Source organism: Oryx dammah, unplaced genomic scaffold, assembly GCF_014754425.2.
Source record: "Oryx dammah isolate SB20612 unplaced genomic scaffold, SCBI_Odam_1.1 HiC_scaffold_11050, whole genome shotgun sequence".
Lineage (NCBI taxonomy): Eukaryota > Metazoa > Chordata > Mammalia > Artiodactyla > Bovidae > Oryx > Oryx dammah.
Window position 1 is genome coordinate 8,636,909 of NW_024080444.1, and position 26,366 is coordinate 8,663,274.

A 26,366-nucleotide genomic window follows, 5' to 3' on the forward strand; every position below is an offset into this window, starting at 1 on the left:
TCTACTCAAAACACATTATTCTTTAACCTTAGCTTTCAATATGAGGTTACTGTTTTTTTTTTAGAAGTACAAGCCACCGTTATTTCTCAGATCTTTCTCATTCATCTTTCTGCGCAGCTTATTATGTTGGGTTGTATGGATATAAGACACACTTGGTCTTAGAGCTGCTAGAGAACACAGTAGTCTCTCACATCTCCACATTGCAAAGAACATGTGATAGAACTTACTGGAAGTGTCTTTTTGTCAGAGTGTGTAAAGCACTTTGCCAGGATTCTTTTATTTTAGGTATTACCTACTTACAGACAAATGTCAAAATATATAAAGAGGATCCTCACATTATTTTCAGAATATAAATATTATCCTCACTGCAGATGGTGACTGCAGCCATGAAATTAAAAGACGCTTACTCCTTGGAAGAAAAGTTATGACCAACCTAGATAGTATATTCAAAAGCAGAGACATTACTTTGCCAACTAAGGTCCGTCTAGTCAAGGCTATGGTTTTTCCTGTGGTCATGTATGGATGTGAGAGTTGAACTGTGAAGAAGGCTGAGCGCCGAAGAATTGATGGTTTTGAACTGTGGTGTTGGAGAAGACTCTTGAGAGTCCCTTGGACTGCAAGGAGATCCAACCAGTCCATTCTGAAGGAGATCAGCCGTGGGATTTCTTTGGAAGGAATGATGCTAAAGCTGAAACTCCAGTACTTTGGCCACCTCATGCGAAGAGTTGACTCATTGGAAAAGACGCTGATGCTGGGAGGGGATTGGGGGCAGGAGGAGAAGGGAACGACCGAGGATGAGATGGCTGGATGGCATCACTGACTCGATGGACGTGAATCTGAGTGAACTCTGGGAATTGGTGATGGACACGGAGGCCTGGCGTGCTGCCGTTCATGAGGTCACAAAGAGTCGGACACAACTGAGCGACTGAACTGAACTGAGCTGAACAATTAGCTCTCCTAGGTGCTGAAGTATTGTTTTCAATTCTCTTCTTTGCACAATATCAAGTCCCAAATTCTTAAAGCATTTGGTGATACAATATGGATCCAATAATAGTTTTCAAGCAGAAGTTTTGTACTTTTGTCCCAACTATTATTCAGTATCAACCTATTCCCCATAAAATATAATAACAACATATTGTTCAAACTTGAGCAATACATCAAAAAACAATTCATTATGTAATAGCTGATTAAAGTTTATGCAAGAATGCAGGCTAGGTCTGATTCTGCTTCTTTACGTGTGTGTCTCACATTCACCACCTCTGTCCTCAGATGCGTTATTCAGACACATTTGTTACCCTTGATAAGGAAGAAATGGCACAGTGCCCAGCTGATGTATTTTCTGAGTCATTAAACCAGATTTCTCCATTTTTGAATTTTCTTGGGAAAAAAGTTTTCTGTGTATTGGTAGCTGAGTGAGGCCCTTAGCCAGAATCTTTTCTATCATTTCTTTAATGTTGCCTGCTAAATTACATTATTTAAAGTGAGCTTTCCCTGTGTTATAAAGTAGACTCATTGTTGGCTCAGAACCAAATCCTGCAGACATGGAGATGTGCATGCTTCCCAGTGGCTGCAACCTGAGGACTTTATTTAAACTGTCCTTTGAATCTGCAGTAATGTGGTGTCAGGGAGGAATAGGATCTTTATCAACAAAGGGCTGCCAGAACCCCAACAGCTTCTTGAGTAGCTGTGATAGATGAATAATGTTACAACCAACCGTGCATTTCAGTTTTTGCTCAAAAGGCTTTTCACTGATGCTGCTGGTATTTCATATCCATGTGTTCATCTTGGAACCCAGTAGCCTCCATCTGACTTTCATTACTTTTCTTGAGAGGATCGATTTTACAACTGGAATCAGAAAAGCAGTCAAAGTAATTGCAAGTGGCAATCACTGAAATATAGTAATCTTAGCTTGGGAACATATGTTCCATTATAAAGAATATATAGTTTTTAAATAAATCCAAGACTCATATTTTCCCAAAGTAAGCAGGGACCATGTACAGGTTCTTGTGCTATCTCCTGTATCATGCTAATATCCCAATAAAGTGTTTGTTCCTTCAGGAATAGGCAACTCATTACATCTGGAGGAAATCTATACCCTTTCTGATAATGACTAGATGAAAATGCTTTATTATACTGGAGATGAAACTCATCTCTCTGTAGTTACATCCTTCAGAACTGAAAGATTTGGGTCTCAACAAAGTAATCCTCAACCTCTCTTGACTCATGGGCAACTCTTATGTCCAACTCCTATTTTTTTGCTGGGTTTTAATATATATTCCTTTCTCATACAAAATAGCTTTGATTTCCATCATCATTCTGGTCACTCTTCTTCGAAGTTCAGACTTCCCTGTAACCCTTATAAAGGCACTGTGCTGAAGGAAAATTAGACTTTTAATCAGAATATCTGTATTATGTTACAACTTTGCCACTTATTCAATGTTGGAACTTGGGCAAATTATTTACTCTTTTTGTCACCAGGGATAGCAAAGGTAAATAAAAGATATGTGGTCTAGAGGCAAATAACACAAGCAATATGCAAGTGAACAATTAAATTTATAATTACAATGTTGCCAAGAGAGTTCTGAGGTCCCAGGGTATGAAGAACAGGCCCCCTGAGATGGAGGCTCAGTGTTTTCTGGTGGGAAGGAGACAGAGAGTGTGTTGTGGGACGTGGGATGGCACCAAGCTAGCGGAATAATGTTTTCTAACAAAGCCAGCATGTAGAAGCAGGACAGGGTCTAGAGACTGGAAAGTGAGTAGATGATCGACAAGATGAGTTGGAGAAGTACAGAGCTTTGTAGCCATTGTTGAGAATTTGGGTTTTATTTAAAGTATAAGGAGAAGCCATTGTTGGGTTTGAAGAAGAGACATTCAGTGTCTGAAATATATTTTTATAAACTGCTCTTATCGAAATAGAGAACAGACTGCAAAGGACAAAAGTAGAAATGAGACAACCAATTAGGAGGCAGTTGTCATCATCCAAAGAGCGATTTGTGTGATTCAACAACCCGTTGACGTTTAAGGGAGAAGCAGTACCCTGCAGAGGTTAAGACACAGATATAGCAGACTGCCTGCCTATAATTAGACCAGACTCCACCAATTCTGGCAATTTTTGCATCTCTGTGCACCTTAGTTTCCTGCTTTGTGAAAGGAAGATCATGACTGAACTTCTGAGAGTTGTTGCGAGGACTAAATGAGTTTATATATGAATTCCCCGTTAGCTAAATCTGGAAAGAATTTTTTTACTGTTAGGACATGTTCCACCCTATACTGCATTTTCAGACTCAGGCATTGTTTTATTTGGTTTTTGTCTGAGAAAGAAGAGAATGAATGTGGAATATGACCAGATGATTGCTTTGCAAGCTGTATTTTTCTGATGCAATGGAGAAGACATGTGAGAGAAAAGGCAGTCCATGAACAATCAGTTGTGTTTTCGTTTCTTTGGAGTCTACCTTGTCATGTCACAAAGATTGAACACTTCAGACATTGTATTTCTTTAACGTGATGGTCCCAATAAGAACCATTTTTAATCCTGTTTAAGACCCAAACTTTAATACAGTATGAAACAATAATATAACACTGTCATCAGGCCATGTCCCAGGCTGTTTCCTCTTGTGATATGTTAACGTAGTTGCATACCACTCCTTGCTTTACAGGTATCCCAGGAAGTGACTATGTGAATGCCAATTACATAGATGGCTACAGGAAACAAAATGCCTATATCGCAACACAGGGATCTCTACCGGAAACATTCGGGGACTTCTGGAGAATGATATGGGAACAACGGAGTGCCACAGTTGTTATGATGACAAAACTAGAAGAGCGATCCAGGGTAAGGATGAATATCTACCTTCTCCCTCTTAAAATCTTCCCTCAGATAGTTTTGGTCAGAATCTAAGATTTCAAGTTTTGACTCTTTAAAAGCCACTAAATATGACTATCCGGAGAAGGCAATGGCACCCCACTCCAGTACTCTTCCTGGAAAATCCCATGGACGGAGGAGCCTGGTAGGCTGCGGTCCATGAGATCGCTAAGAGTCGGACACGACTGAGCGACTTCACTTTCACTTTTCACTTTCATGCATTGGAGAGGGAAATGGCAACCCACTCCAGTGTTCTTGCCTGGAGAATCCCAGGGATGGGGGAGCCTGGTGGGCTGCCGTCTGTGGGGTTGCACAGAGTTGGACACAACTGAAGTGACACAGCAGCAAATATGACTATCAACAGCTTAGACTAAATCATGCTTTAACATTCTTTTGTATCTTTCAAAAAGGGAATTATCTCATGATGTGTATGATCACTAAAAGGAAAAACAAATAGCACTCAGAGAAGTAGGCACCTTGGCTAGATAAATAAATATCAACTTGGATATCTTTTTAAAATTCACATTTAATAGCAATGCACAGATTTGGGGGGAAAACCCCAATAATATGTACTTCCTGACATTTTCAACTTTTTCTTTCTCATAATCTGCAGTGAAAATCTAAAATTCTGTGAAAGAGGGTCCTTTCAAAAATTATTCAAATTATCATAAATTAAGTCAGGGCAGCCAGAAAAATGATGTGGGTTAATACACAGCTGAGAAAACATGTAAATATAGAGGGCATTTTGCTAGTTTAGCCTTCTTCAAAATGAATAGGTTTTAATAACAGAGTCACTGCTTAGTAAGGTCTAAGAAAGTAATTTTATTCATCATATGGATCCAGTATTATGAAGCATGGCATATTGGTTAAATGCTCTTGATTTGCAAAACTAGAACATAATGGGTAAGCAGTATCCACATTCCCAAGTGTACATGCAAATATTGTAGCCATTTGATGAAAATCAGTCTGTAACCTTGAGAATTTAAGGAATAAGTCTGACAAATCACTGAAGACAGCATATACTCTCCCTGAAGTGTGGGGCATTCGGGGCAGAGTTTGAAACTAACAGTGAGAGGGCTCTTTTACTGGGGTCACAGTATTCTCAAAAAGGATATTTAAAAGGAAGTCAAAGCCTGAGTCCTCATTTGTTGTGTGACAGCCAGGTTTTAAACATTCTTCTAAGCTCAATACATGGCAGTTTCTCTTAGCCCCAGTGTGTCTATGAGAGAGGAGTTGAAAACTGCCCAGGAGATCCCTAAGGAAAAAGCTCAGACTTCGGAGAAAATAAAAAGTCCCAGCTGTTACTTTAAAACTGGGAAATCAATAAACATGGAACACAACTGGTTTAGCAAAGCTAAAAAGCAATCAGATCTTTTCAGAATATGAATTCTACAAAAATATTGTCTGAAATGAATTTAGATTAAAAAAAACTTGTATGACTGTGAAGACATATATGTGTTACACATTACATTCAAATACCATTTGAAAGATGTAAATAGATCTTTATTAACTCATACTCAAGGTAAACTCTATATAACCCCTATATATAACCAGCCCTTTCCTTAAAGCAACTCCTATCCAAATGATTCTTGGATACAGTTGTTAATAATTTTAACAATGTCTAACATATACTGGGTACATTGATATTTTACAACAATCCATGAGATAAACACTACTATGATTTCCACTTTATATATGAGTAAACTGAGGCCAGGACATTCCAGAAGGTCACCCAAGCTCTTTCAGTTACCAAGGTCAGAATGAAGAATTGAAAACAGACAGTCTGTCTCCACAACACATGTGCTTACCCACGAGGCCATACTGCCTGTTAGCACATCTGTGAAGCAGAGGCAGCTGAACTATTATGTTACAGTATGCATGTAAATCCAACCTACCCAGACTGCTCTGCCTAGAGATACTGGCTGGTAACAAGCAGTCATTTGCAAAAGCTGTTTTCAGTAAAACACACATTTTTATCTTGACACTGCAGGCTTTCATTAAGCCATGCACAGAAACTTGTTTTGAAATAACCAAATGAAATTCTGCCCCTTTTCTCCCTAATTGCTTCTAATAATAAAGTTAGTTCTAACTGGCCCCACTGCCAGTGCAACATGTGATGGTAATGAGCAGTTCTTAGTGGAAGGCATTGTGACTTAAATACCCACAGTTTATCTTTCTGTTGCAGGCTACCTTTTTTTCTCCCACCTCAGACAGAGAAACTTATTTGGAAGTTACTAAATGAACTCTGTTTGTTCCCTTCATTAATTACTCTTTGCTCTTGCAAGTTAGCTCTCTCCTTTGTTAAATGACCTGAGGAGGCCGAATAAAGTGCTGCCTTGTGCTTTTTATTCTGTGATGGTTGTCTGTACCCAAACTTATGATGACCCACATAAGCCAATACTGAGAGATCTCAATCATCATCAACCCTGGCTATACAAATGATACTCTGATCCCCAAAGCCTTTGTTCTTCAGTCTAGAACACTTGAAAATAAATGACCAAATGCCCTGGAGAGATCCAACAAAGCACTGAACCCCCAAATTATCTCACCTGCTCTTCATCTTCCTCCCCCACATCCTCTGACCTCAGTTTCCCCTGTACACTTGCTCTTTCCCCTAAAGTCCCAGGAAGCAAGGGGAAAGCATCCTGGATTTTCAAAACAAGAACATAGGTTAAATTTTGCTATACAGTGTTTTAAACAGTGGTTAGTTGTTGCTGAAATATATAGCTCCATACTTGGGGAACTTTTAGGGTTATGTGGGCTGACCTGCAACTCACTGAATTCTCAGTTCCCAGCAGCCAACTTCAAAGCAGTCATATTATCTACTTGGCTTTATTTAGAAACTGCTGTAGTTTCTCTCATAAAGGTCCAGGCAGCTTAAACAAATCACTTCTCCAAGGGCTAAAGCTTAAAATTTCGTTATTTTGATGAAGGCTTGCTTGGGTTCCTAAAACAAAGTTCATCCCCTTGGCTTATTAAAAAAAAGGCATGTGTATGTGTGTAAACACTTCTGTGCATTACAAGTAATCAGGAATACCTGTTAACTGAAGTGGGAAAGAGAGAATAGGAAGAAGAGATTGCATGATACTGCCCAGAATTGCCTGGGGACACCACCATCAGAGGAATCTACCTGACAGTTCCAAGCAGGGAACAGTCTGGGTTGCAGTCACATGTCTGAGTTTAGAGCCCAACTTTAGTGCACACTAGCTATGTGACTTTAAGCAAGCTGCTGGACACCTCAAAGTCTCCTTTCTGGATTACATGGAAACGTTAATGTGGATATTACCTTAGATAAAGAATGCGACAAGGTGTCTCAATGAGTCTACACTATTATTTTTTGGTTGAAATAGAGAAGTTAGAGCCCTTATCATTATAGCTTTAGTTTCTCCTAAAGCTGGCTTCCAAATAAATCAAGTTTTGTTCCCAAATGAAGTGAGTCTGTTTCTTTGTGGTTGTTGGCGAACCCTAACCAAACACAAGAGTCACTCCGCGTAGTCAGTTTTGCCCCCTGTTCCCAGCCCAGGGTTGCACAGCCATGCACCCTAGTCAACAGGAGAGTGTAGCTCAGAACATGGGGTCCCTTTGCATTTGCCTTTGACAGACTCTCCAGAATGGAGACCCTGACACAGGAAGTGTGTTAATCTGCCTGTAAAATGTCTATAATAGAACATGCTGGCTGCTACTTGCACTTATCTTGAAGCAATACAATGTGAAAAGAGTATTATTATGAACATGAGTTACGTAACAATTACCACTAAATGTAGTTTTGATGCCACATTTCCTTTTGGTTCAGCTTTTCATTCTCCTTCCCTTTCTTATTTATTTATGATAATAGGGAAGTCTCTTCTCAGAACCAACCTCCTTTGTTTTCTAGCCCTCTTCTGTGCCAAGGCTCACTCCCAACTTCTCTCTGTGGTTGACACAGCAGCAGGGCTTGTAACCCTTGCTGAATTAGAATAGTTCACTCAAGAAAAAATTTACCATCGCATGTGTTAGACATTTCCCTGATCTTTTGTTAGAGAACTGACTATTATTTGCGCTTGGAAGGCTGACAAAGGCTTACAAGTGTAAGGTAGGGCTTAGGGCTTACGGTGGCCATTTGAAAACTTCAGTTCTTTGATTTTTTTCAAATGCCATCAGTCTCCCTTAAATGTGGCCTTGCAAGAATCCCAAACTTAAATCTGGAGACTGTTTGCACAGTGTGTACATTCATAGATCAAGCCTGAGGAGAAAATGTGTAAGTTGAATATTTTCTATGAGTTTCATTAGGATATAGGATATATTAAATACATATATATATAATGCTAAAAACTAGAGATTTTGAAGTTGAAGTTTGATTACTGCCTGAAAATGCACAAATAAATTTAAAGACTTGTATACTGTGTGACATGAGATATGGTTCGTGGGTTTTATTCCACAGTTTCCATGTTTTTTTGCCAAATCGTCTCAAGTTCTGCGTAGTTCACTGATTCTGCAGCAGCTGCCCCAGAATGTGGTCTTTAATTGTTTCCATGTTTCATAACACGCCAATAAGCACATGAATTGGTCTGGGTAACCACATGGAGGGAAGAAAGAGTTCGGAAAAAATGAAGCACTGGTAGGAGAGTAAAATGTATACAGCTGGGATTTCCACTACAAGGGTGTTATTTGTGGGCAACTGGGATGCATGGCTGGCACGCCTAGGTTGAAGAATGGGGGTCTCCAAGGGAGGATTCGCAAAGACCATTCCTGGCTCAGGAAGCTCTATTATTTGATGGGTGATTGTTCACTTTGTTCCCCCTTTATCTCTCTCTGCTTTGAGGTACAGAAGGGACCGTGTAGGCCTATCGTTGACAAATTCTTGAGCAACCTTAATTAGTGTTAAAAATGAGGTTAAGGGGCATTTGTCTTTCACTTGTCCTCCCAGCCTGCCTTCAGTCAGTTTCCATAGTTGACACTTACTGTTGCTTCACGTCTTGCAAGCTTTATAGTGGGAGATGATTCACTTAAAGAGTTAGTATTGTAGTGGGACTTAGTGCTATAAATGTCAAGGATGAGAGTAAAATTTTGACACACCCTGACATGGGAAATGATTTGAATTGTCATCATCCAATGTGGGCCACATCTGTTAGTGGTAAAAGCCTAGAATAAGATGTGAAGAAGTCCGTACTCAGTTTCCAAACTCTCTAAATCCCATTTTCTGTTCCCAAATAGATAACCAGGGAACCTGGTTAATGGCATCCATTGCTCGAGCAGATCAAACATTTTGTGCAACACGACTTATTTTATGATAGGCCAGGAATGGGAAAATCCATAATCCAGTAAATTCGGTTGTTAATGGATGGAGGTTAGATGATGCCAAGGCCGAAGGGGTCAGGCTGGCGTTAACTACACTATGCTAATGGTTTAGGGAGTTAAACCTGACGCTTGGCCACTGGAGCACTTCAGACCTAAAGACCACCCACTCTTCCTGTTTTCTCTCCATTCCTGAATGTCATCATAGTAAATTTACCCCCAACAGAGAGTGACAGTGAGATGGAGACATATTTCACTTGCTTCTGTAGCAAAGAGGGAAATGCTGGACAAAAAGCAGCAAGAAAGGAGTTTCTGATCAAACACTTTCTTGTTTTTCTATAGAACAAAGCTTGAGATACTTTTCAGATTGTGAGGTCCTTTTGGGTTAAAAGTTGGCAGAATCCCTTTGAAGATTATAAATGGCAGTGTTATTGTTTTCATTGTCGTTATCGGTTTTGGAAGGCCCAGCCTTGGCTGGTGGCAGACTAATTCCTGGCCCCTCTGGTTTGTCAAGGTTCAGTAAGTTTAATGGAGAGCAAATGCTTTCCAAATGCCAGGTCTGTGTCCTCTTCCAAACAGAACTGGAAGCACCAGAGGCCTTGAACATTTAATTTCTCAAAATGTAACCTGAAGCACTGCCTATCTAGGGCTACAGAAACTGCTTTTTCCTTAAGCAACTGTTGTGATTGTAGCACAAACGTTGCCTTTGGAGTCTGCATGATGTATGGGATTGTTTTTGAAAAAGCAGTGGATACTTAATGTATATAGGACACTGGCAACAAAAAGAAAGATACTCATGTTGGCAGCCTAAAGGATGTTTGGGTCCTTATCTAGCAAGTTCCACACTCTTGGTTTTCTTTTGTCAACCGTGTCAGATAACAGAAAAAGGATCCCACCAATTTCTTACTGTCTGTTAGCTTCCTGGAATTTCTCCCTTCTTTGTCCATCCCACCTCCTCTATTTAGGATGGAAGACTACAGATGGTGGCTCAGAACATCCCTACTGAAGTGAATTATAGGCAGCACAACCTAAGGAATGAGAAAGAGGTGCAGCTTTGCTCCCAATGGCAATGTGCAAAGCCCCTGTGATTCTTCGCAGTCATGCTTCCAGTGCTCCGGGCTGGTCTAGGCTATTTCTAAGATTTTGAGAAGTGCGAGTTAATCTCTGTGCCCAGGCAAGGCAGACATTCAGCTGGTATGCACCACTGTAGTTTTACTGGGAGTTACTATATTGAAATGTATCCATATTGGCTGGTATACAAACATTATCTTTTTATTGAAACTTTAAGTCACATAAGGATATCGCTCGGTGTCAGTGACACTGGAGCGCTGTGGGAACACAGGCAGCCACTGGGCAAACGAAGGCAGGTGCAGAGGTGACAGTAAATCTGTGTGGAGTACCCAGTCATTGCCAGGAGTGACGGGCTGAGGGGCAGAGAGACTCCAGTCATGAGGGAAGGCCTGGTATGCAGGCACCACCTGGCCATGACAGGGACCTTTCATACATTTTCCCTCAGGTTACAACAACGTGCTAGAAAGTGGAGATATAATGGGAGAAGTCATTAGAAAAGTTGAGTGCAGCTCCATCTGTTAATCCGAGCAGATGCATTGTCTTATCCTGTTCAGTTCGCTATAACAGAATGCTATAGACTGGATGGTTTAGATACAACAGAAACTTAACTACTTACAGTTTAAGGTGCTGCTTCCTGGTTCATAGAAAACTGTCTGTACAATGCAGGGGTGAGAGAGCTCTCAAGAGTTTCTCTTCTAAAGCACTAATTCCATTCTACCAGGCCTCCGCCCTCATGACCTAAGGGCCTCCTCAAGCCCCCACTTCCTAATACGATCACATAGGGAATCAGATTTCAACATAGTGCCAGGAGAAATATCCACAACCTCAGATATGCAGATAATACCACCCTAAATTGGAAAACTCAGCAGTGGCCACAGGACTGAAGAGCTCAGTTTTCATTCCAGGACCAAAGAAAGGCAATGCCAAAGAACGTTCAAACTACCGCACAGTTGCACTCATCTCAGACGCTAGTCAAGTAATGCTCAAAATTCCCCAGGCTAGGTTTCAACAGTACATGAACCAAGAACATCCAGATATTCAAGCTGGATTTAGAAAAGAAAGAGGAACCAGAGATCAAATTCCCAAATCCGCTGAATCATCAAAAAAGCAAGAGAATTCCAGAAAAACATCTACTTCTGTTTCATTTACTACGCTAAAGCCTTTGACTATGGATCACAACAAACTGTGGAATATTCTTAAAGAGATGGGAATACCAGACCACCTTACCTCCTGCGAAACCTGTATGCAAGACAAGAAGCAACAGTTAGAACCAGACATGGAACAACATACTGGTTCCAAATTGGGAAAGGAATACATCAAGGTTATATATAATCACCTTGCTTATTTAACTTATATGCAGAATACATCAGGTGAAATGCCAGGCTGGATGAAGCACAAGCTGGAATCAAGATTTCAGGGTCAAATATCATTAACCTCAGATATGCAGATGATACCACCTTATGGCAGAAAGTGAAGAAGAACTAAAGAGCCTCTTGATTAAGATGTAAGAGGAGAGTGAAAAAGTTGGCTTAAAACTCAACATTCAGAAAACAAAATTGTGGCATCCGGTCCATCACTTTATGGTGAATAGAAGGGGACCAATGCAAACAGTGGCAGGCTTTAATATTCTTGGGCTCTGAAATCACTGCAGATGGTGACTGTAACCATGGAATTAAAAGATGATTTCTCTTGTGAAGTGAAGCTATGACAAACCTAGAGAGCATATTTAAAAGCAGAGACATTACTTTACCGACAAAAGTCCATCCAGTCAAAGCTATGGTTTTTCCAGTAATCATGTATGGATGTGAGTCTTGAACCATAAAGAAGGCTGAGCAAAGAAAAATTGATGCTTTTGAATTGTGGTGTTGGAGAAGACTCTTGAGAGTACCTTGAATAGAAAGGAGATCAAACCAGTCAATCCTAAAGGAAATCGATGCTGATTATTCATGGAAGGACTGATAGTGAAGCTCGAATACTTTGGCCCCCTGATGCGGAGAACTGACTCATTTGAAAAGGCCCTGATGCAAGGTTGAAGGCAGGAGGAGAAGGGGATGACAGAGGATGAGATGGTTGGATGGCATCACAGACTCAATGGACATGAGTTTGAGCAAGCTCCGGGAGTTGGTAAAGGACAGGGAAGCCTGGCATGCTGTAGTCCATAGGGTTGCAAAGAGTCGAACATGATTGAGTGACTGAACAATAGCAACCCCCCTAATGACAGAAAGTGAATATAACTAAAGAGCCTCTTGATGAAGGTAAAAGAGGAGAGTGAAAAGCTGGCTTAAAACTCAACATTCTGCCCTGTATCAACATGGTTCAGCCACAGATATACATATGTCCCCTTCCTCTTGAGTCTCCTTCCACCCCAATCCCACCCCTCTAGGTTGTCACAGAGCCCTGGTTTGAGTTCCCTGAGTCATAAACCACCACTATATTGTAATTATCTTTCAATGAAAATAAATACATGTTTAAAAGTAGAAAAAAAAAACAGCATGAAAAATGTAAAATAAACAAAACAAAACTCAACAGTCAAAAAACTAAGATCATGGTATCCAGTCCCATCACTTCATGCCAAATAAATAGGAGGAAAATGCAAATATTGGCAGATTTTATTTTCTTGGGCTCCAAAATCACTGTGGATGGTAACTGCAGCCATGAAATTAAAAAAAAAAAAAGCCTGCTCCTTGGAAGAAAAGCTATGACAAACCTAGACAGCATATTAAAAAGCAGAGATATCACTTTGTCAACAAAGGTCCATAGAGCTATGGTTTTTCCAGAAGTCATGTATGGATGTGAAAGTTGGACCATCAAGAAGGCTGAACACCAAAGAACTGTGGTGCTGGAGAACTCTTGAGAGGTCCTTGGACTGCAAGGAGATCAAACCTAAAGGAAAGTCAGTCAATCCTAAAGGAAAGCAGTCCTGAATATTCATTGGAAGTACCGATGCTGAAGCTGAAGCTCCAATACTTTGGCCACCTGATACAAAGAGCCAACTCATTGGAAAAGATGCTGATGCTGGGAAAGATTTAGGGCAGGAGGAGAAGGGGGCAACAGAGGATGAGATAGTTGGATGACATCAAGCTCAATGGACATGAGTTTCAGCAGACTCTGAGAGATAGTGAAGGTCAGGGAAGCCTGAAATGCTGCAATCTATGGGACCACAAAGAGTCAAACACAACTTAGTGATGAATAACAACAGCATGAATGGGGGGAAGGGGCACAGATATTCATTTTAGAGCACACATCAAAAAAAAAAGAAAATGACTATCAAGTTTTTAAATTAATAAATGGTTTAGTAAGTGTTTGAATGGTTCAGTGAACTGATAAGCAGCAAAATTTAGTTTATTTGGAGAATAATATTTTTGACATTATAGTTTTATTTATGAAAAGCTATGACTGTACTGATAGTCAAATGCTTTAATATCACTCTCATTTCAAGGACTCCATTGCCTTTGATCCTTCACTAAATAGTGGTCAGTAAAGAGAAAACGAAAGAAATTCATAAACCAGGTAGTTTTGCCATCTGAAAATAGATATGACTAAATATTAGTTGAATGGAGGGAATGACACTGTTATTCAAAGAGAAGAGAATCATTGAGAATTATCTCTCCTGATTTTGGAAAATCAAGTATGAAATCTGGTCTTTTAAAAAATGCCAAAAAGAGATATAATAGCCTACAGAATCAGCTTGGTGTGTAATTTTTCTGTCCACTAAAATATATCCTAATATTTACCTGAAACTTTCTTTCATTGTATTCTTCATATTAAATGTATATTTAGTCATGGTAACATTTCCTTTTTCCCAAGAACAGCCTTGATTTGCATTATCTAATGTTAACATACTGTCCCCTCTTTACAGTAGAATCCTTTGCTCAAACGTACTAAATACTGATTTCCAAATATCATTTATTGTCTCTTCTAAGTCTTTCTTTGACTAAATAACCCTAGGCAGGCTTCCTTAAATACTATGTGGCGAATGTATTTGGGTTCAATATTGCTGGGACTCTTTGGAGTATTGCTTTGTTACATTTGGAATTCTGATACCTTCTGCCATGCTGCCAGGCTCAATAAAGCTTTGTTAAATTGAAATGAGGTTTTGTTTTCATAAAGTTTCAGGCTGTTTAAAAATAAGCCAACCTAGACCACAGTATAGTTGATTATAAAGTTGGCTTGCATGTGTTGAGTGCCCTTAATGTGCCAAACCACGTCCAAGATAAGCCATGTGGAAGTAAAAACGAAACAAGGAGAGCATTTCCCCAAAGCACAGTCAGTAGACCTGCTGGATCAAATCCTATGAGATATTTCCAACAATGAGTTGCTCTTTTGAATACATTTAAATATGTTCCATCATGCCATCAACTTACTTTTAATAATTTGCCATGAAAGGGAGAAAATGAATGAACTCCACAGCATACATGTAGCAATGGTCAACCCAGTCTTTCCATAATTTTGGAAAAAATGAAAGCTTACCACATAAAGGGATTCTCTTCGTGATAATAAAAAGAAATATCTCCCCTATATTCAGCCAGGAATCTGAACTGTCTCATTCAATTTGGGCCTCAAGTAGAGTTACAGGGTGATGTTTCTAAACCACAGCCTGGTTGTACTTTATTCCTTTTCTACTCTGATTCTAGTACATTCTCTCTTCACAGCCAGTTGGGGGCCAGGTCCATTAAAGGACTGTTTGGAATGTCACAGCTACCTATTTGATGAACCAGGAGATATAAGCACATACCTACATATTTAGTCAGTATGGTAGATGGACTGGGGACAGGACTCTTTTTCACTTTGGTGTTTTCATTGCCACTGGCACCTCACCTCCCATCTAGAAAATCCTAAATACATATCTGCTAGGATTAACAATATATTCAATTTTTCACATTCAGAATGATTTCAGTGGTTTATAACAACAAACACAAAAAGCTGAGAACATGGTTAACTAATAATAAATATTCCCACCGGATACCTATTTGTGTTGGCCATTGGGTTCAGATGGAGAAGGCAGTGGCACCCCACTCCATACTCCTGCCTGGAAAATCCCATGGACGGCGGAGCCTGGTAGGCTGCAGTCCATGGGGTCACTGAGGGTTGGACACGACTGAGCGACTTCACTTTCTCTTTTCACTTTCATGCATTGGAGAAGGAAATGGCAACCCACTCCAGTTTTCTTGCCTAGAGAATCCCAGGGACGGGGGAGCCTGGTGGGCTGCTGTCTATGGGGTAACACAGAGTCGGACACGACTGAAGTGACTTAGCAGCAGCATTGGGTTCAGAGTTTCAGGTATACAGTTTCCAACCCTTATAATAAACCTGTCATGCAGGAGATAATCATTCCCATTTTACAGAAGAGGCCACAAGGCTTTGGTCCTGGAAACAGAGAAGCAGCTTACTGGTCAAACAGTGAAACTGCCTGACCTTCCATGAATCAGTCCTGAAGGCCACTTGTAGTCACTTCAGAAGCAAATAAGAAAAGACAGACATCAGTATTTGTACTGTAACTCCCACCTTCTGTATACCCACAAAGGGAGCCTTCTGTACAGCACATCTTAACTGTCACACTCAGCTCTATGCATGAAGCCTAACAAGTAGTAACTCTCTAGATTCTTCTCTGAGATTCTTCTCTCAGAAAAAAAAAGCTGGTGGTGGGGGAGGGTTATTGCCAAAGAAAACATTTCAAGAGAGGGAAACAGTGATCCAAAAGTTTACAAGCAATAAACGCTGGAGAGGGTGTGGAGAAAAGGGAACCCTCTTACAATGTTGGTGGGAATGCAAACTAGTACAGCCACTATGGAGAACAGTGTGGAGATTCCTTAAAAAACTGGAAATGGAACTGCGTTATGACCCACCAATCCCACTGCTGGGCATACACACTGAGGAAATCAGAACTGAAAGAGACACGTGTACCCAATGTTCATCGCAGCACTGTTTATAATGGCCAGGACATGGAAGCAACCTAGATGTCCATCAGCAGATGAATGGATAAGAAAGCTGTGGTACATATACACAATGGAGTATTACTCAGCCATTATAAAGAATACATTTGAATCAGTTCTAATGAGGTGGATGAAACTGGAGCCGATTATACAGAGTGAAGTAAGCCAGAAAGAAAAACACCAATACAGTATACTAACACATATATATGGAATTTAGAAAGATGGTAGCGATAACTCTGTATGTGAGACAGCAAAAGAGACACAGAGGTATAGAACAGACTTTTGGACTCTGTGGGAGAGGGAGAGGGTGGGATGATTTGGGAGAATGGCATTGAAACATGTATAATATCATGTAAGAAACGAATCTCCAGTCTAGGTTTGATGCAGGATAGAGGATGCTCGGGGCTGGTGCACTGGGATGACCCAGAGAGATGGTATGGGGAGGGAGGTGGAAGGGGGGTTCAGGATTGGGAACTCATGTACACCCGTGGTGGATTCATGTTGATGTATGGCAAAACCAATACAGTATTGTAAAGTAAAATAAAGTAAAAAAAAATAAATAAAGATAATAGATGAAAGACAATAAACAGCATTTTATATTAAAAAAAAAGAGAGGGAAACAGCTAGCACATGTGTATTAGCTGGTTAGGAAAAAGTATATATAATTCATATTATTATTCTGTATCCTTTTAATTTTTTTCCTCAGTAGACTTCTGACTCCCTCTCTAACATTACAATCAGAAATTATTTGTTTAGTATATGGCTAATAATGCAAGGCTTAAAGGAATATTTGTCAGTAAGTCTAAGCCCTTAAATTTAGCCCTCAGGATGAAACCTATACAGTCTACTCAGAGAATGAGGTGGAGAAAAGCAGTATTGCAGTCCTTGCACTGAAGGGAAGCCTGTGTTGCTGCTCAGAGGGCTCAGGCACCCCTTCTAATCCCACTGCTGAGACTGTGGGAATGTGCGCATACATTAGAACATTTATTTTTTCATAAACTCCCCTTGCAAAATACTTCTTGAGAAAAACACAGATGTTTAAATATATTGACTTTTTAAAAAGTTGCTCCTAGTTTTTGCAGTTTCACTTAAAACATTTTAGAGGGTTTTTTTTTTTTTAGTAAAGAGTAAGGCTAGAATACATTCTTTAAAATGAGTACAAGAACTATTTCTTTATTCTTTTAGCTAAAAAATGTTCACAATATTTACTCCTTATAGTAATGTTTTGTGGAATTTTTTTTTCCTAAAGAGGTCAGAGTATAACTAAGCCAAAAATAGTTACAGTTCTCAAACTTTAATCATTATAAGTTTGAGTTTTCCTACGTGTTAGGGATAGAGTGGATTTGTAGATGGAAAGTCACTCAATAATGGAGTCATTTTTCCAGAGGTCACATAAAAGCTGGCTTATGGTTCTTTTCTTGTTTTCCTTTGTCTTACCTCACCAAAAGGTCTAAGGATAACCATTCTCCAGCATTGAAACATAATTACATTAAATTGGGTTTGGTGAATTGTACTGAACTTCTAGTTCATTTTGTTGCATTAACTTGCTATTTCGGTACCCATCATAGTGGTATTTGTCCTCCTGGGATATGACCTGTTGGTTTTGATTTGAAAGGACTCGAGTTCAGCTGAAACTCTTAAATCATGAGTTTTGAGTTTCTCTGTTGATTCCTAAACTCAGTACATTGTTGGCATCCCTTCAAATGTTACAATAAGAGGCCTCCAGTTTCTTTTGTCTTTTTCAGCAAGACATCAACTTGACATCTATTTCATGGTTTAGAACAGATCCTCTGACTTCATTTTTGTGATTTTTTTTTTCTATCTGAATTAGGGTTACTTAAGTAATGTTGGCTCTATGAGGGTAGTAGCCTTTGCTAAGTTTGTGCAAGTACAACTTGGATTGCTATGGCAACCCACTCCAGTACTGTTGCCTGGAAAATCCCATGGACGGAAGAGCACGGTAGGCTACAGTCCATGGGGTCTCAAAGAGTTGGACACAACTGAGTGACTTTGCTTTCAGAGAATACACAGAGGTACCCAACCCTGGTCTTACTACATCAATATTCTCCTTAAAGAACTATCTTTCCCTTGTATTATTTTTAAGTTAGAACATATGATAGAAATATGAAACAGAAGAATATTTTGTGCATCTAGAAAATGCAAGCCTTTAAAAATACTCTTCCTAAGACATAATTCTCCATTTTTACGTTACCACTTCTGTTCGTTTTTCTTGAAATAGATAATGTTTGTGTGGGTCTCACAGTTGAGATAAAGGCACAGGAGTAGACCTTGAGAATGCAATCTCTGCCTTCCTGTGTAACGGTACCTTTTCTTTTATCTTGTCTAGGAAACTGTGTAGAGGATTAACCCTCTCCCTTTTCACAGGGTCTGATATCTACACAGAAAGAGGCTGACTCTGAGCAGCAAATGCTTTAGTTGTGAAACAGAAAATTACAATATTATTTACAGAATGGTAATCATATTTATATTCAACATAAAAGCAAATGATTACCTATAATTCTATTTACTAAGCCAAAAATCCAAGTACCTATGATAATGCCTCACTGCTTTTGTTTAAATCCAAAGATCATAATTTTCAAGTATTTTTTGAGTAGAAGATGTACTAATATAAAATAGTACTAGATTTCTTTACCTAGAGACATGCATTTTAATTGGCTTCAACTAACAACTACTCCCATTTTTTTTCTTTTAATCTGAGATGGAAAAGGGTAAATATATTCTGATGTATCATCTTACTAGAAAATACAGTGCTGTCTTTGCTATTTTTCATTATGGTTTTTAATACCCAAAGGCACATTCAGTAAATTCGAGGCATATAGCAGATTTGGAATTATTCTTTGTTGCATATTAAACTAATTGCATTGAATACTTTTTATGTGCTTTTCTTGTCCAACTTCACATAATCACTGTAGATTATTCATCTGAAATGAATGGGTTTTAAATTATTTAAACTTTGCCACTGCTAGTGTGTGACCCTCTGAGACTTTTTAAAGAACAGACAGCTCTTTTCCCCCAGACTTTACATATTTCATTTGTTTTTGATATACATACACATTTATCTTGTATTAAAGAAAAATGCTGTGTTGTTTGTTATACTTTGACAGATTTACAAATTATTTCTACTCTTCTTTAAACAAGCATATTTCGAGATAGCACAAGATGAAATCGTTTGTGCCTTTTAAACCTTGATGGATGAACACTAACTATCTCACCATGTCATTTAAGTGCCTAAGTGTAATCTTTCTGAAGCGATTCTTAACGTCTATCCTAGAACAATTTTCTGTTTTCTTTTCAAGTCCTCCAAAGTTTCAAATACCTCTCTCCCTCCTTATTCTACTTGGCGACAGTCTGCAATTTATTTTTCTCCAGGAAAATTGAATCTGTTACTGCTTAGTATTCCTACCAGTTTGAAAAATGTGGTTTACATTGGCATCAGAGCAGTAATTTACATATATTGGGATAACAAGGATGCATGCCAGAAAAAGATCAACATGAAATGCAGAAAAGCTGCTTTCCTTCAACAGCAACTCAAAATAAAGCTAATAGAGAAATTGATGAGGATCTGCCCTGAATGTGTCGCTTGTGTCTTCTAGGTGAAGTGTGACCAGTATTGGCCCAGCAGAGGCACAGAAACCCATGGGCTGGTCCAGGTGACGCTGCTAGATACAGTAGAGCTGGCCACGTATTGTGTTCGAACATTTGCACTTTACAAGGTTTGCTTTCTTCCCCCTTCTCTTTCCCCTTTCCATTATTTAAAGAAAGCTTCTTTTGAGAAATCAAAGATTTCAAGGCTTTACTTAAATCTTGATTCTGCTGGCAACAATGAAGAATGAAATGATTCTTCCATTATCGCTCAGCAGTTTTTCTCCTTGTTAGTGATGTGTCAATAAATATGGAACTCTTGCTCTGAATGAAAGTTTCAGCAAATGAAGACTGGATGAAGAACTAGTTCTTTTGGTAAAATATGACAGGAGCGCTCCTGATAGTTAAACCTGAGAAATGGAATGCTTCTCACCTAGGAATTTTGTCTTCCTGAGCAAATATTTGTCATTCACAAATAGTTTGTAGTTATAACTCCAAAGAGTATTCCCAAGAAATACAGGATAGGGGAAGGAATTAAGATAGCAATCTACATGTTACCTTTCCCATGATATTACACATCATACCACTTGAGGCTAAGAACACAGAATTTCAATCACTGTTCTTACTTCACAGAATGGTTCAAGTGAGAAGAGAGAAGTAAGACAATTCCAGTTCACTGCCTGGCCTGATCATGGTGTTCCAGAACACCCGACACCTTTTCTAGCTTTCTTACGGAGAGTCAAAACCTGTAACCCTCCTGATGCAGGTCCGATGGTTGTACACTGCAGGTAAGAACCTCTGAGAGCATTTTCCTCACAGTCAGAACGTTTGTGGGGAAACGCAAAACTGAATGATTTCTCACTGGATATTCTCTTTCTAACCTTTTGATACTCTGGGAGAGGAACTGCCTTTATAAATGATATAGGGAGTATTTTTTAGTCAAATGAGGCCTATACTAACATCAATAGGAAGGATTTGATAGAGTGCATAGCTGACTTCCCAACCCTGGGAGATAAAAGCAACTATGGTTCATGATGTTGTCTCTTTGGAGAAAACATAAATACATTCTTTCAAAATATATATGTGTATATGTGTATAAATATATATATATATATATACACAAATTATTGTTTGATAGACTCTTGTGGGCTGGGCTGATACAAACTTTTTACTATTTATAGGGAAAAATGCTGAACAAAATAACATTATAAACATACAAGCTTACAGAGATCATTTCTTACTGCTTAAAGATGGCTTCTGCATTTAGTATTATCAAGTCACATACAGAAATATCCTATTTTGAGTTTTAAATTTTTATTTAATAAAATATGTACAAAGACCTAGAGTTTGGAAGAATTATTTTATGTACTCAGAAGTAATGAACCTGCATTTTTCTTAATGTATAATTTATTATTTTGTACTTAATTCTAACATTCTCTGTATCACCACTCAGATTCTACTATAAATGTGTTCATACATTTTTAATACTAAACTGATTTCTTCCAGTTTTCTGAATTCCCCTGAAGTACCATTACTAACAAATTATTAAAGATATCTGGTCAGTTGTTTACTGCTACATAAATTACAGTTCATGTAACTTCATAGTAGTCTTTTGTAACCTAAGTATTTCAAATACTTAGAAACTATATAAAAGAAGAAAAGAAGCATCTATCATAAACCATTTTTATCATGACTTAATAGTATAACTTTCATTCATATCCCATTTTATACTATAGCATAATATAGTAGATTTTAGAAATAGGGTCTATTTTTATAAAAAGCTGGATACCATGGATAGGTCAGAATAAAAACAATAAAATTTACCTGACTAATCCATGCTAGAGGAGTGATGTTAAACAATGGCCTGGCAAATTCCAAACAAAATAATATTTTATTTCTCTTTTCCAGCATTTTTACCCTAACAAAAACTGATAATAACATTACTCTTTATTCATTGAATATTTTACAAATTCCAAAGCACTGCACCATGCTTTACTTTTACTGTTTGATGTTCTTAGCAACAGTAGATCAGATCAAGAGATGAGAACATAGAGTTTGGCTCAAGTAAGATAGTTGAGAAGTTGGAGGTACAATCAGCCTCACCTTACAATCAACTTCTTGCTCCTCTTTAGCAAGAATAGGGGTCTTTGAAAATCTGCCACTATGTTGAAGTTGTTGGTTTTTTTTTTTTTTGCATGATTCTGAAATACTATAAATTATTGTTATTAATTTGAGCAAATTAGTATTAATTGAGCAAATGCTTTTATATCATGAAATCAGATTTCTGGTTGGTTTTAGCAGGCAGTCTGTGTGTTCTGTTACACAAACATCTTTTCAGACCTCAAAGAGCCATTGAAACTGGTTGCATGGTGCCCCTGCTTGGCACAAAATCAATTTAATTATGAAAACCACACATGAAGCATTTGTAGATGGAGTTTGGCCGCAGGAGAGAAAACAGGAAGTTTGGCCTCACTCAAGAAATGTTGCCCTCATAAGTCTCCTGGCAAAGATGCAGTTCACACAGATGCATACATACATACACACAGGTGTATACACTTACACACACAAAAAAAACACATACATTTATATATACAAAATAATAGAAACAAAAATTAGAGAAACCTCACATGTATGATAAGATATCTTGGCCTCTTGATTTAGAGAGCAAACTTCCAGAGCATCATGAATCTTTGACTTGGTTACCTGTATGTTAAAACCCACAAGCATAAATTTTTTGATGGAGTGGCAGAGGATAGTCATTTCAAATAGCAACTGCTCCTGTGGTATTCCAGCAATGCTGGTTTAAAAAGCTTCTCTAGGCAGGAAGGAAACTGCAGAAAGTGACACCATCCATGTCACAAAGGGGTCCTGATTAGTTACAATGGGCACTGTTGCAAATAATCACAGAAAATACTCTGGAGTTTGAATACTCAACTTCATGATTTCTCTTATGATGGACTTGAATTTTTTTTTTTACTAAATGATGAAGTAGTAACAAACTCAAAGTAAGTCTAAGCCTTCTGCCAAACAGATCCTGTGAGAAAGGAGAAGTTTCTGAAAGAAGGCTGGTGGCAGGCAACAAAAATGGGATGGGACTGGAAAAGGAGAAAATTAATTTCCCTTAAATAGTTTTGTCGAGGCAATAAAAGTGGCAAGACTAAAAAATCATTATGAGTAAACTAAATTCTAATGATCAATAATATAAAGGACTCATGAGAACAGATTAGTACAAGCAGAGACAAGACCTTAGAAGGAGACGGACAGATTTAACAGCATTCCTAAAAGAGCTAATGTCTGGTTCAACAAGTATGGGGAAAAAAAAAAGTCACTTCATACAGAACATGGAGTCTCCACAATGAGAGTGCACACTCTGATCTCGGGAGCTAAGCAGGGTTACTACTTGGATGGGAGAGTGCACACTCTGAGAGAGAGCCTGCCTGAGTAAAAACTTTGGTTTGTTCACTTATTGGCTGTGTGCCTCTGGGCAGTTCCTCCCTGTCTATGAGCCTCTGTTTCTTCATCTGTAAAATGGGGTAACATTAGTCTTAGCAGTAAGAATTTGATGAAGATTAAATGAAATGATAGGAAATGATACACATAAAGCACTTAGGACAGAGCATTTTATAAAGTGTGCAAGAATGTTATTTATACGTGAATTGTGGAATGTTTTCGAAGATATATGTGTATTTCTAACTTTAGGGAGAAAAATTCAACAAGAACTTGGATTTTATCTATATGATATGAGTCATTCATCCTATGAATAACCAGTTGTTTATAAATATTCAACTATTTAATTGAATAAAAATTTAGATATTTTCCATCAAAGAAATACCATCAGATATTTCACAGTGACAAGAGAACACTTTAATGCTATGGCTTTAGAATCTTCGATAGTAATAAATATGTTTTCAAGAAAGACCAAAGAAACCATTGAACTCTTAAAATGAAGCTGTTAAGGATACATAGAAATTAATCCTGTGGTTCTAAAGGCCTTCAAGATAAAGACTGAACTTCTTAGTATTACGTTTATCATCGAGGCCAATCTCACCCTTGGTGCCTCGTTGTTCACTCTCGCACCACCCACCACTAGGTATATATTTCAAGCATAATACTTTCATCTCCGACTCTCAGCAAATGACTTTATCCACTCTAGCATTTTACCTGTTTCCTTTTTCTACCTGATGATGTGTAACCTTACTTCATAATCTAACTTACATCTTACATAGTACTTCCTATGTAAGTACTGTAGCAAAGGCTGCAGACCAGCCTTGGATGATCCTGCTAATATACATGATAATTTTTTCTTCTTAACTTTGAACTTGAATGTCTTTAAGCTGGCATGCACTATCCAGTTTTCCAAACTCTCACCACTCATTTTTTTTAACATATAATTCAGTTGATCTATTTATAAGAACTGTTTCATCTTATAGACATTTGAGTTGAAACCCTGGAGAAGACTTTTGAGCTCATTCCCCACTCCTTTTCTCATAGGAAAAATTGAACCTTTTATTCTCTGAGCTCTCATAAAATAGGTTCACACTTAGCGTATTCAGCTCTCTGTTTGCAGATCACATATGTCATGCAGTCACAGAGGGCATGGACTATATGGATTATGCATGACCATATCTCAGCTTTTACATTGTAGTAGGTGCTAATAGTTGCTTGATGAAGTTAATTGGATTCCATATGGCATTTTAAGGAATATTTACAGAAAGAGTGTGATAATTTCAAGGCTGGACTGTTTCTGGTTTTTTAACAGGAGACTATATTTTTGTCTCATGTTGGAGTAACTTTTCAGTAACTTTTAAGCTGCCTGTATCTTTCTAATACAGATTTCTGAATCCCCTTTTCTACTGCTGTGTCCTTTATGTTCTTTCCCACATACCCTTTCATTCTTCAGTTAAATACAGACATAGATCTCTGCTTTTTTAGCCACACTAACAGTTCAGGATATTGTACCATTCATCCACATCAGATAATCTTCGCTCTAACTGGAGAGGCCTTTCTCTAAGTGCTTTATGTGCGTTGCTGTATTTTTCTCCTTATCATTTACAGAGGTAAGAATCCTGATTCTTACCTCACACATATACAAAAAAAAAAAAAAAAGAAAGAAACCCACAAGGCAAGAAAAGTCAACCTAATTGTCTAAGCTCCTGCCACTCATGGTGCCAGAGCCATTATGTGCCGAGGGTTACCGGTCTTATAAATCAAGTAACTTTTCCAGTTTATAGAACATGATTGTTCTCAGCTTCTCCTTTGGCCAACCATATGGAGGGCATTTCACTTTTAGACTTATCCTGATGACTTGATCAGCAGCAGAAACTTCTTCCTTTCTGACTCCACATCACATTGAAATGCTAGCCTTTATTTCACTCTTTCCATGTGAAAGGTGATTGCTAGCAAATGAGTTTCTTCTACCACTTAATCTTTTTAACATAATCACAACAGTTACAAATTAGTGCACCATTACTATTTTCCAAGTAATCCTAAGCCCTTAGGTGTTCACTCATTTAATCTACTAAACATTATATTTTACCTGTGAGTCATATTTAAGCACAGGGAAGTTACAGATAATTTGTCCAGAATCAAACAGCTCATAAACTAAGGCCATATTTCAAAGTCCATGACCTGCTTACCCACCATTATATCCAGTTCAGACTTTTTCTTGTCGAGTTTACCTTAGTTTCCTATATTAAATGTTGTGTAGATATCTGTTGACCACATGGTTGCCAGGTGGATATTTGCAATTATCGCTACAAATATCTTCTCAGTGTTAGGGACATGCCATATTTCTTTCCTTTTTTATAAAATTTGGTTTTGAAAGAGACTAAGGAAGGGAAGTTTCAGGATATTTCATAAAGTTATACATTGCATTTAAGCATATCATATTATTTCAGTCATCCTCTTAGGAAATAAAGACACTTTCTTTTTCCTTTTTCAGCCCTATTTGTGTTGTTTCTTAGAATTGGTGGTTTATTTCTGTTGGTATAAAAGGGATACAACAGCTGATTTTCTCTAAGTACTTGTTTCTTGTTAGTTCAGTTCAGTTCAGTCACTCAGTAGTGTCTGACTTTTTGCGACCCCATGGAATACAGCACGCCAGGCCTCCCTATCCATCACCAACTCCCAAAGTTGACACAAACTCATATCCATTGAGTTGCTGACACCATCCAACCATCTCATCCTCTGTCGTCCCCTTCTCCTCCTGTCTTCAAGCTTTCCCAGCGTCAGGGTCTTTCCCAATGAGTCAGTTCTTCTCATCAGGTGGCCAAAGTATTGGAGTTTCAGCTTCAGCATCAATCCTTCCAATGAATATTCAGGGCTGCTTTCCTTTAGGAAGGACTGGTTGGATCTCCTTGCAGTCCAAGGGACACTAAAGAGTCTTCTCCAACACCACAGTTCAAAACCATCAATTCTTTGATGCTCTGCCTTCTATATGGTCACATCCATACATGACTACTGAAAAACCATAGCTTTGACTAGATGGACCTTTGTCGGCAAAGTAATGTCTCTGCCTTTTAATATGCTGTCTAGGTTGGTCATAACTTTTCTTCCAAGGCAGCAAGTGTCTTTTAATTTCATGGCTGCAGTCACCATCTGAAGTGATATTGGAGCCAAAACAA

General features: G+C 38.5%; 1 protein-coding gene across 4 annotated transcripts in view; it reads left to right on the top strand.

The window, feature by feature from the left end:
• LOC120860261 (receptor-type tyrosine-protein phosphatase delta) overlaps nucleotides 1-26,366 on the top strand; it is a 563,312-nt gene that overhangs the window by 492,832 nt on the left and 44,114 nt on the right. For all 4 annotated transcript variants that reach the window (XM_040236052.1, XM_040236053.1, XM_040236054.1 and 1 more), the window contains 3 exons: nucleotides 3,657-3,832; nucleotides 19,755-19,874; nucleotides 20,377-20,531. In XM_040236052.1, coding sequence (XP_040091986.1) covers nucleotides 3,657-3,832; nucleotides 19,755-19,874; nucleotides 20,377-20,531 — 451 coding nt within the window. The remainder of the gene's footprint in view (nucleotides 1-3,656; nucleotides 3,833-19,754; nucleotides 19,875-20,376; nucleotides 20,532-26,366) is intronic.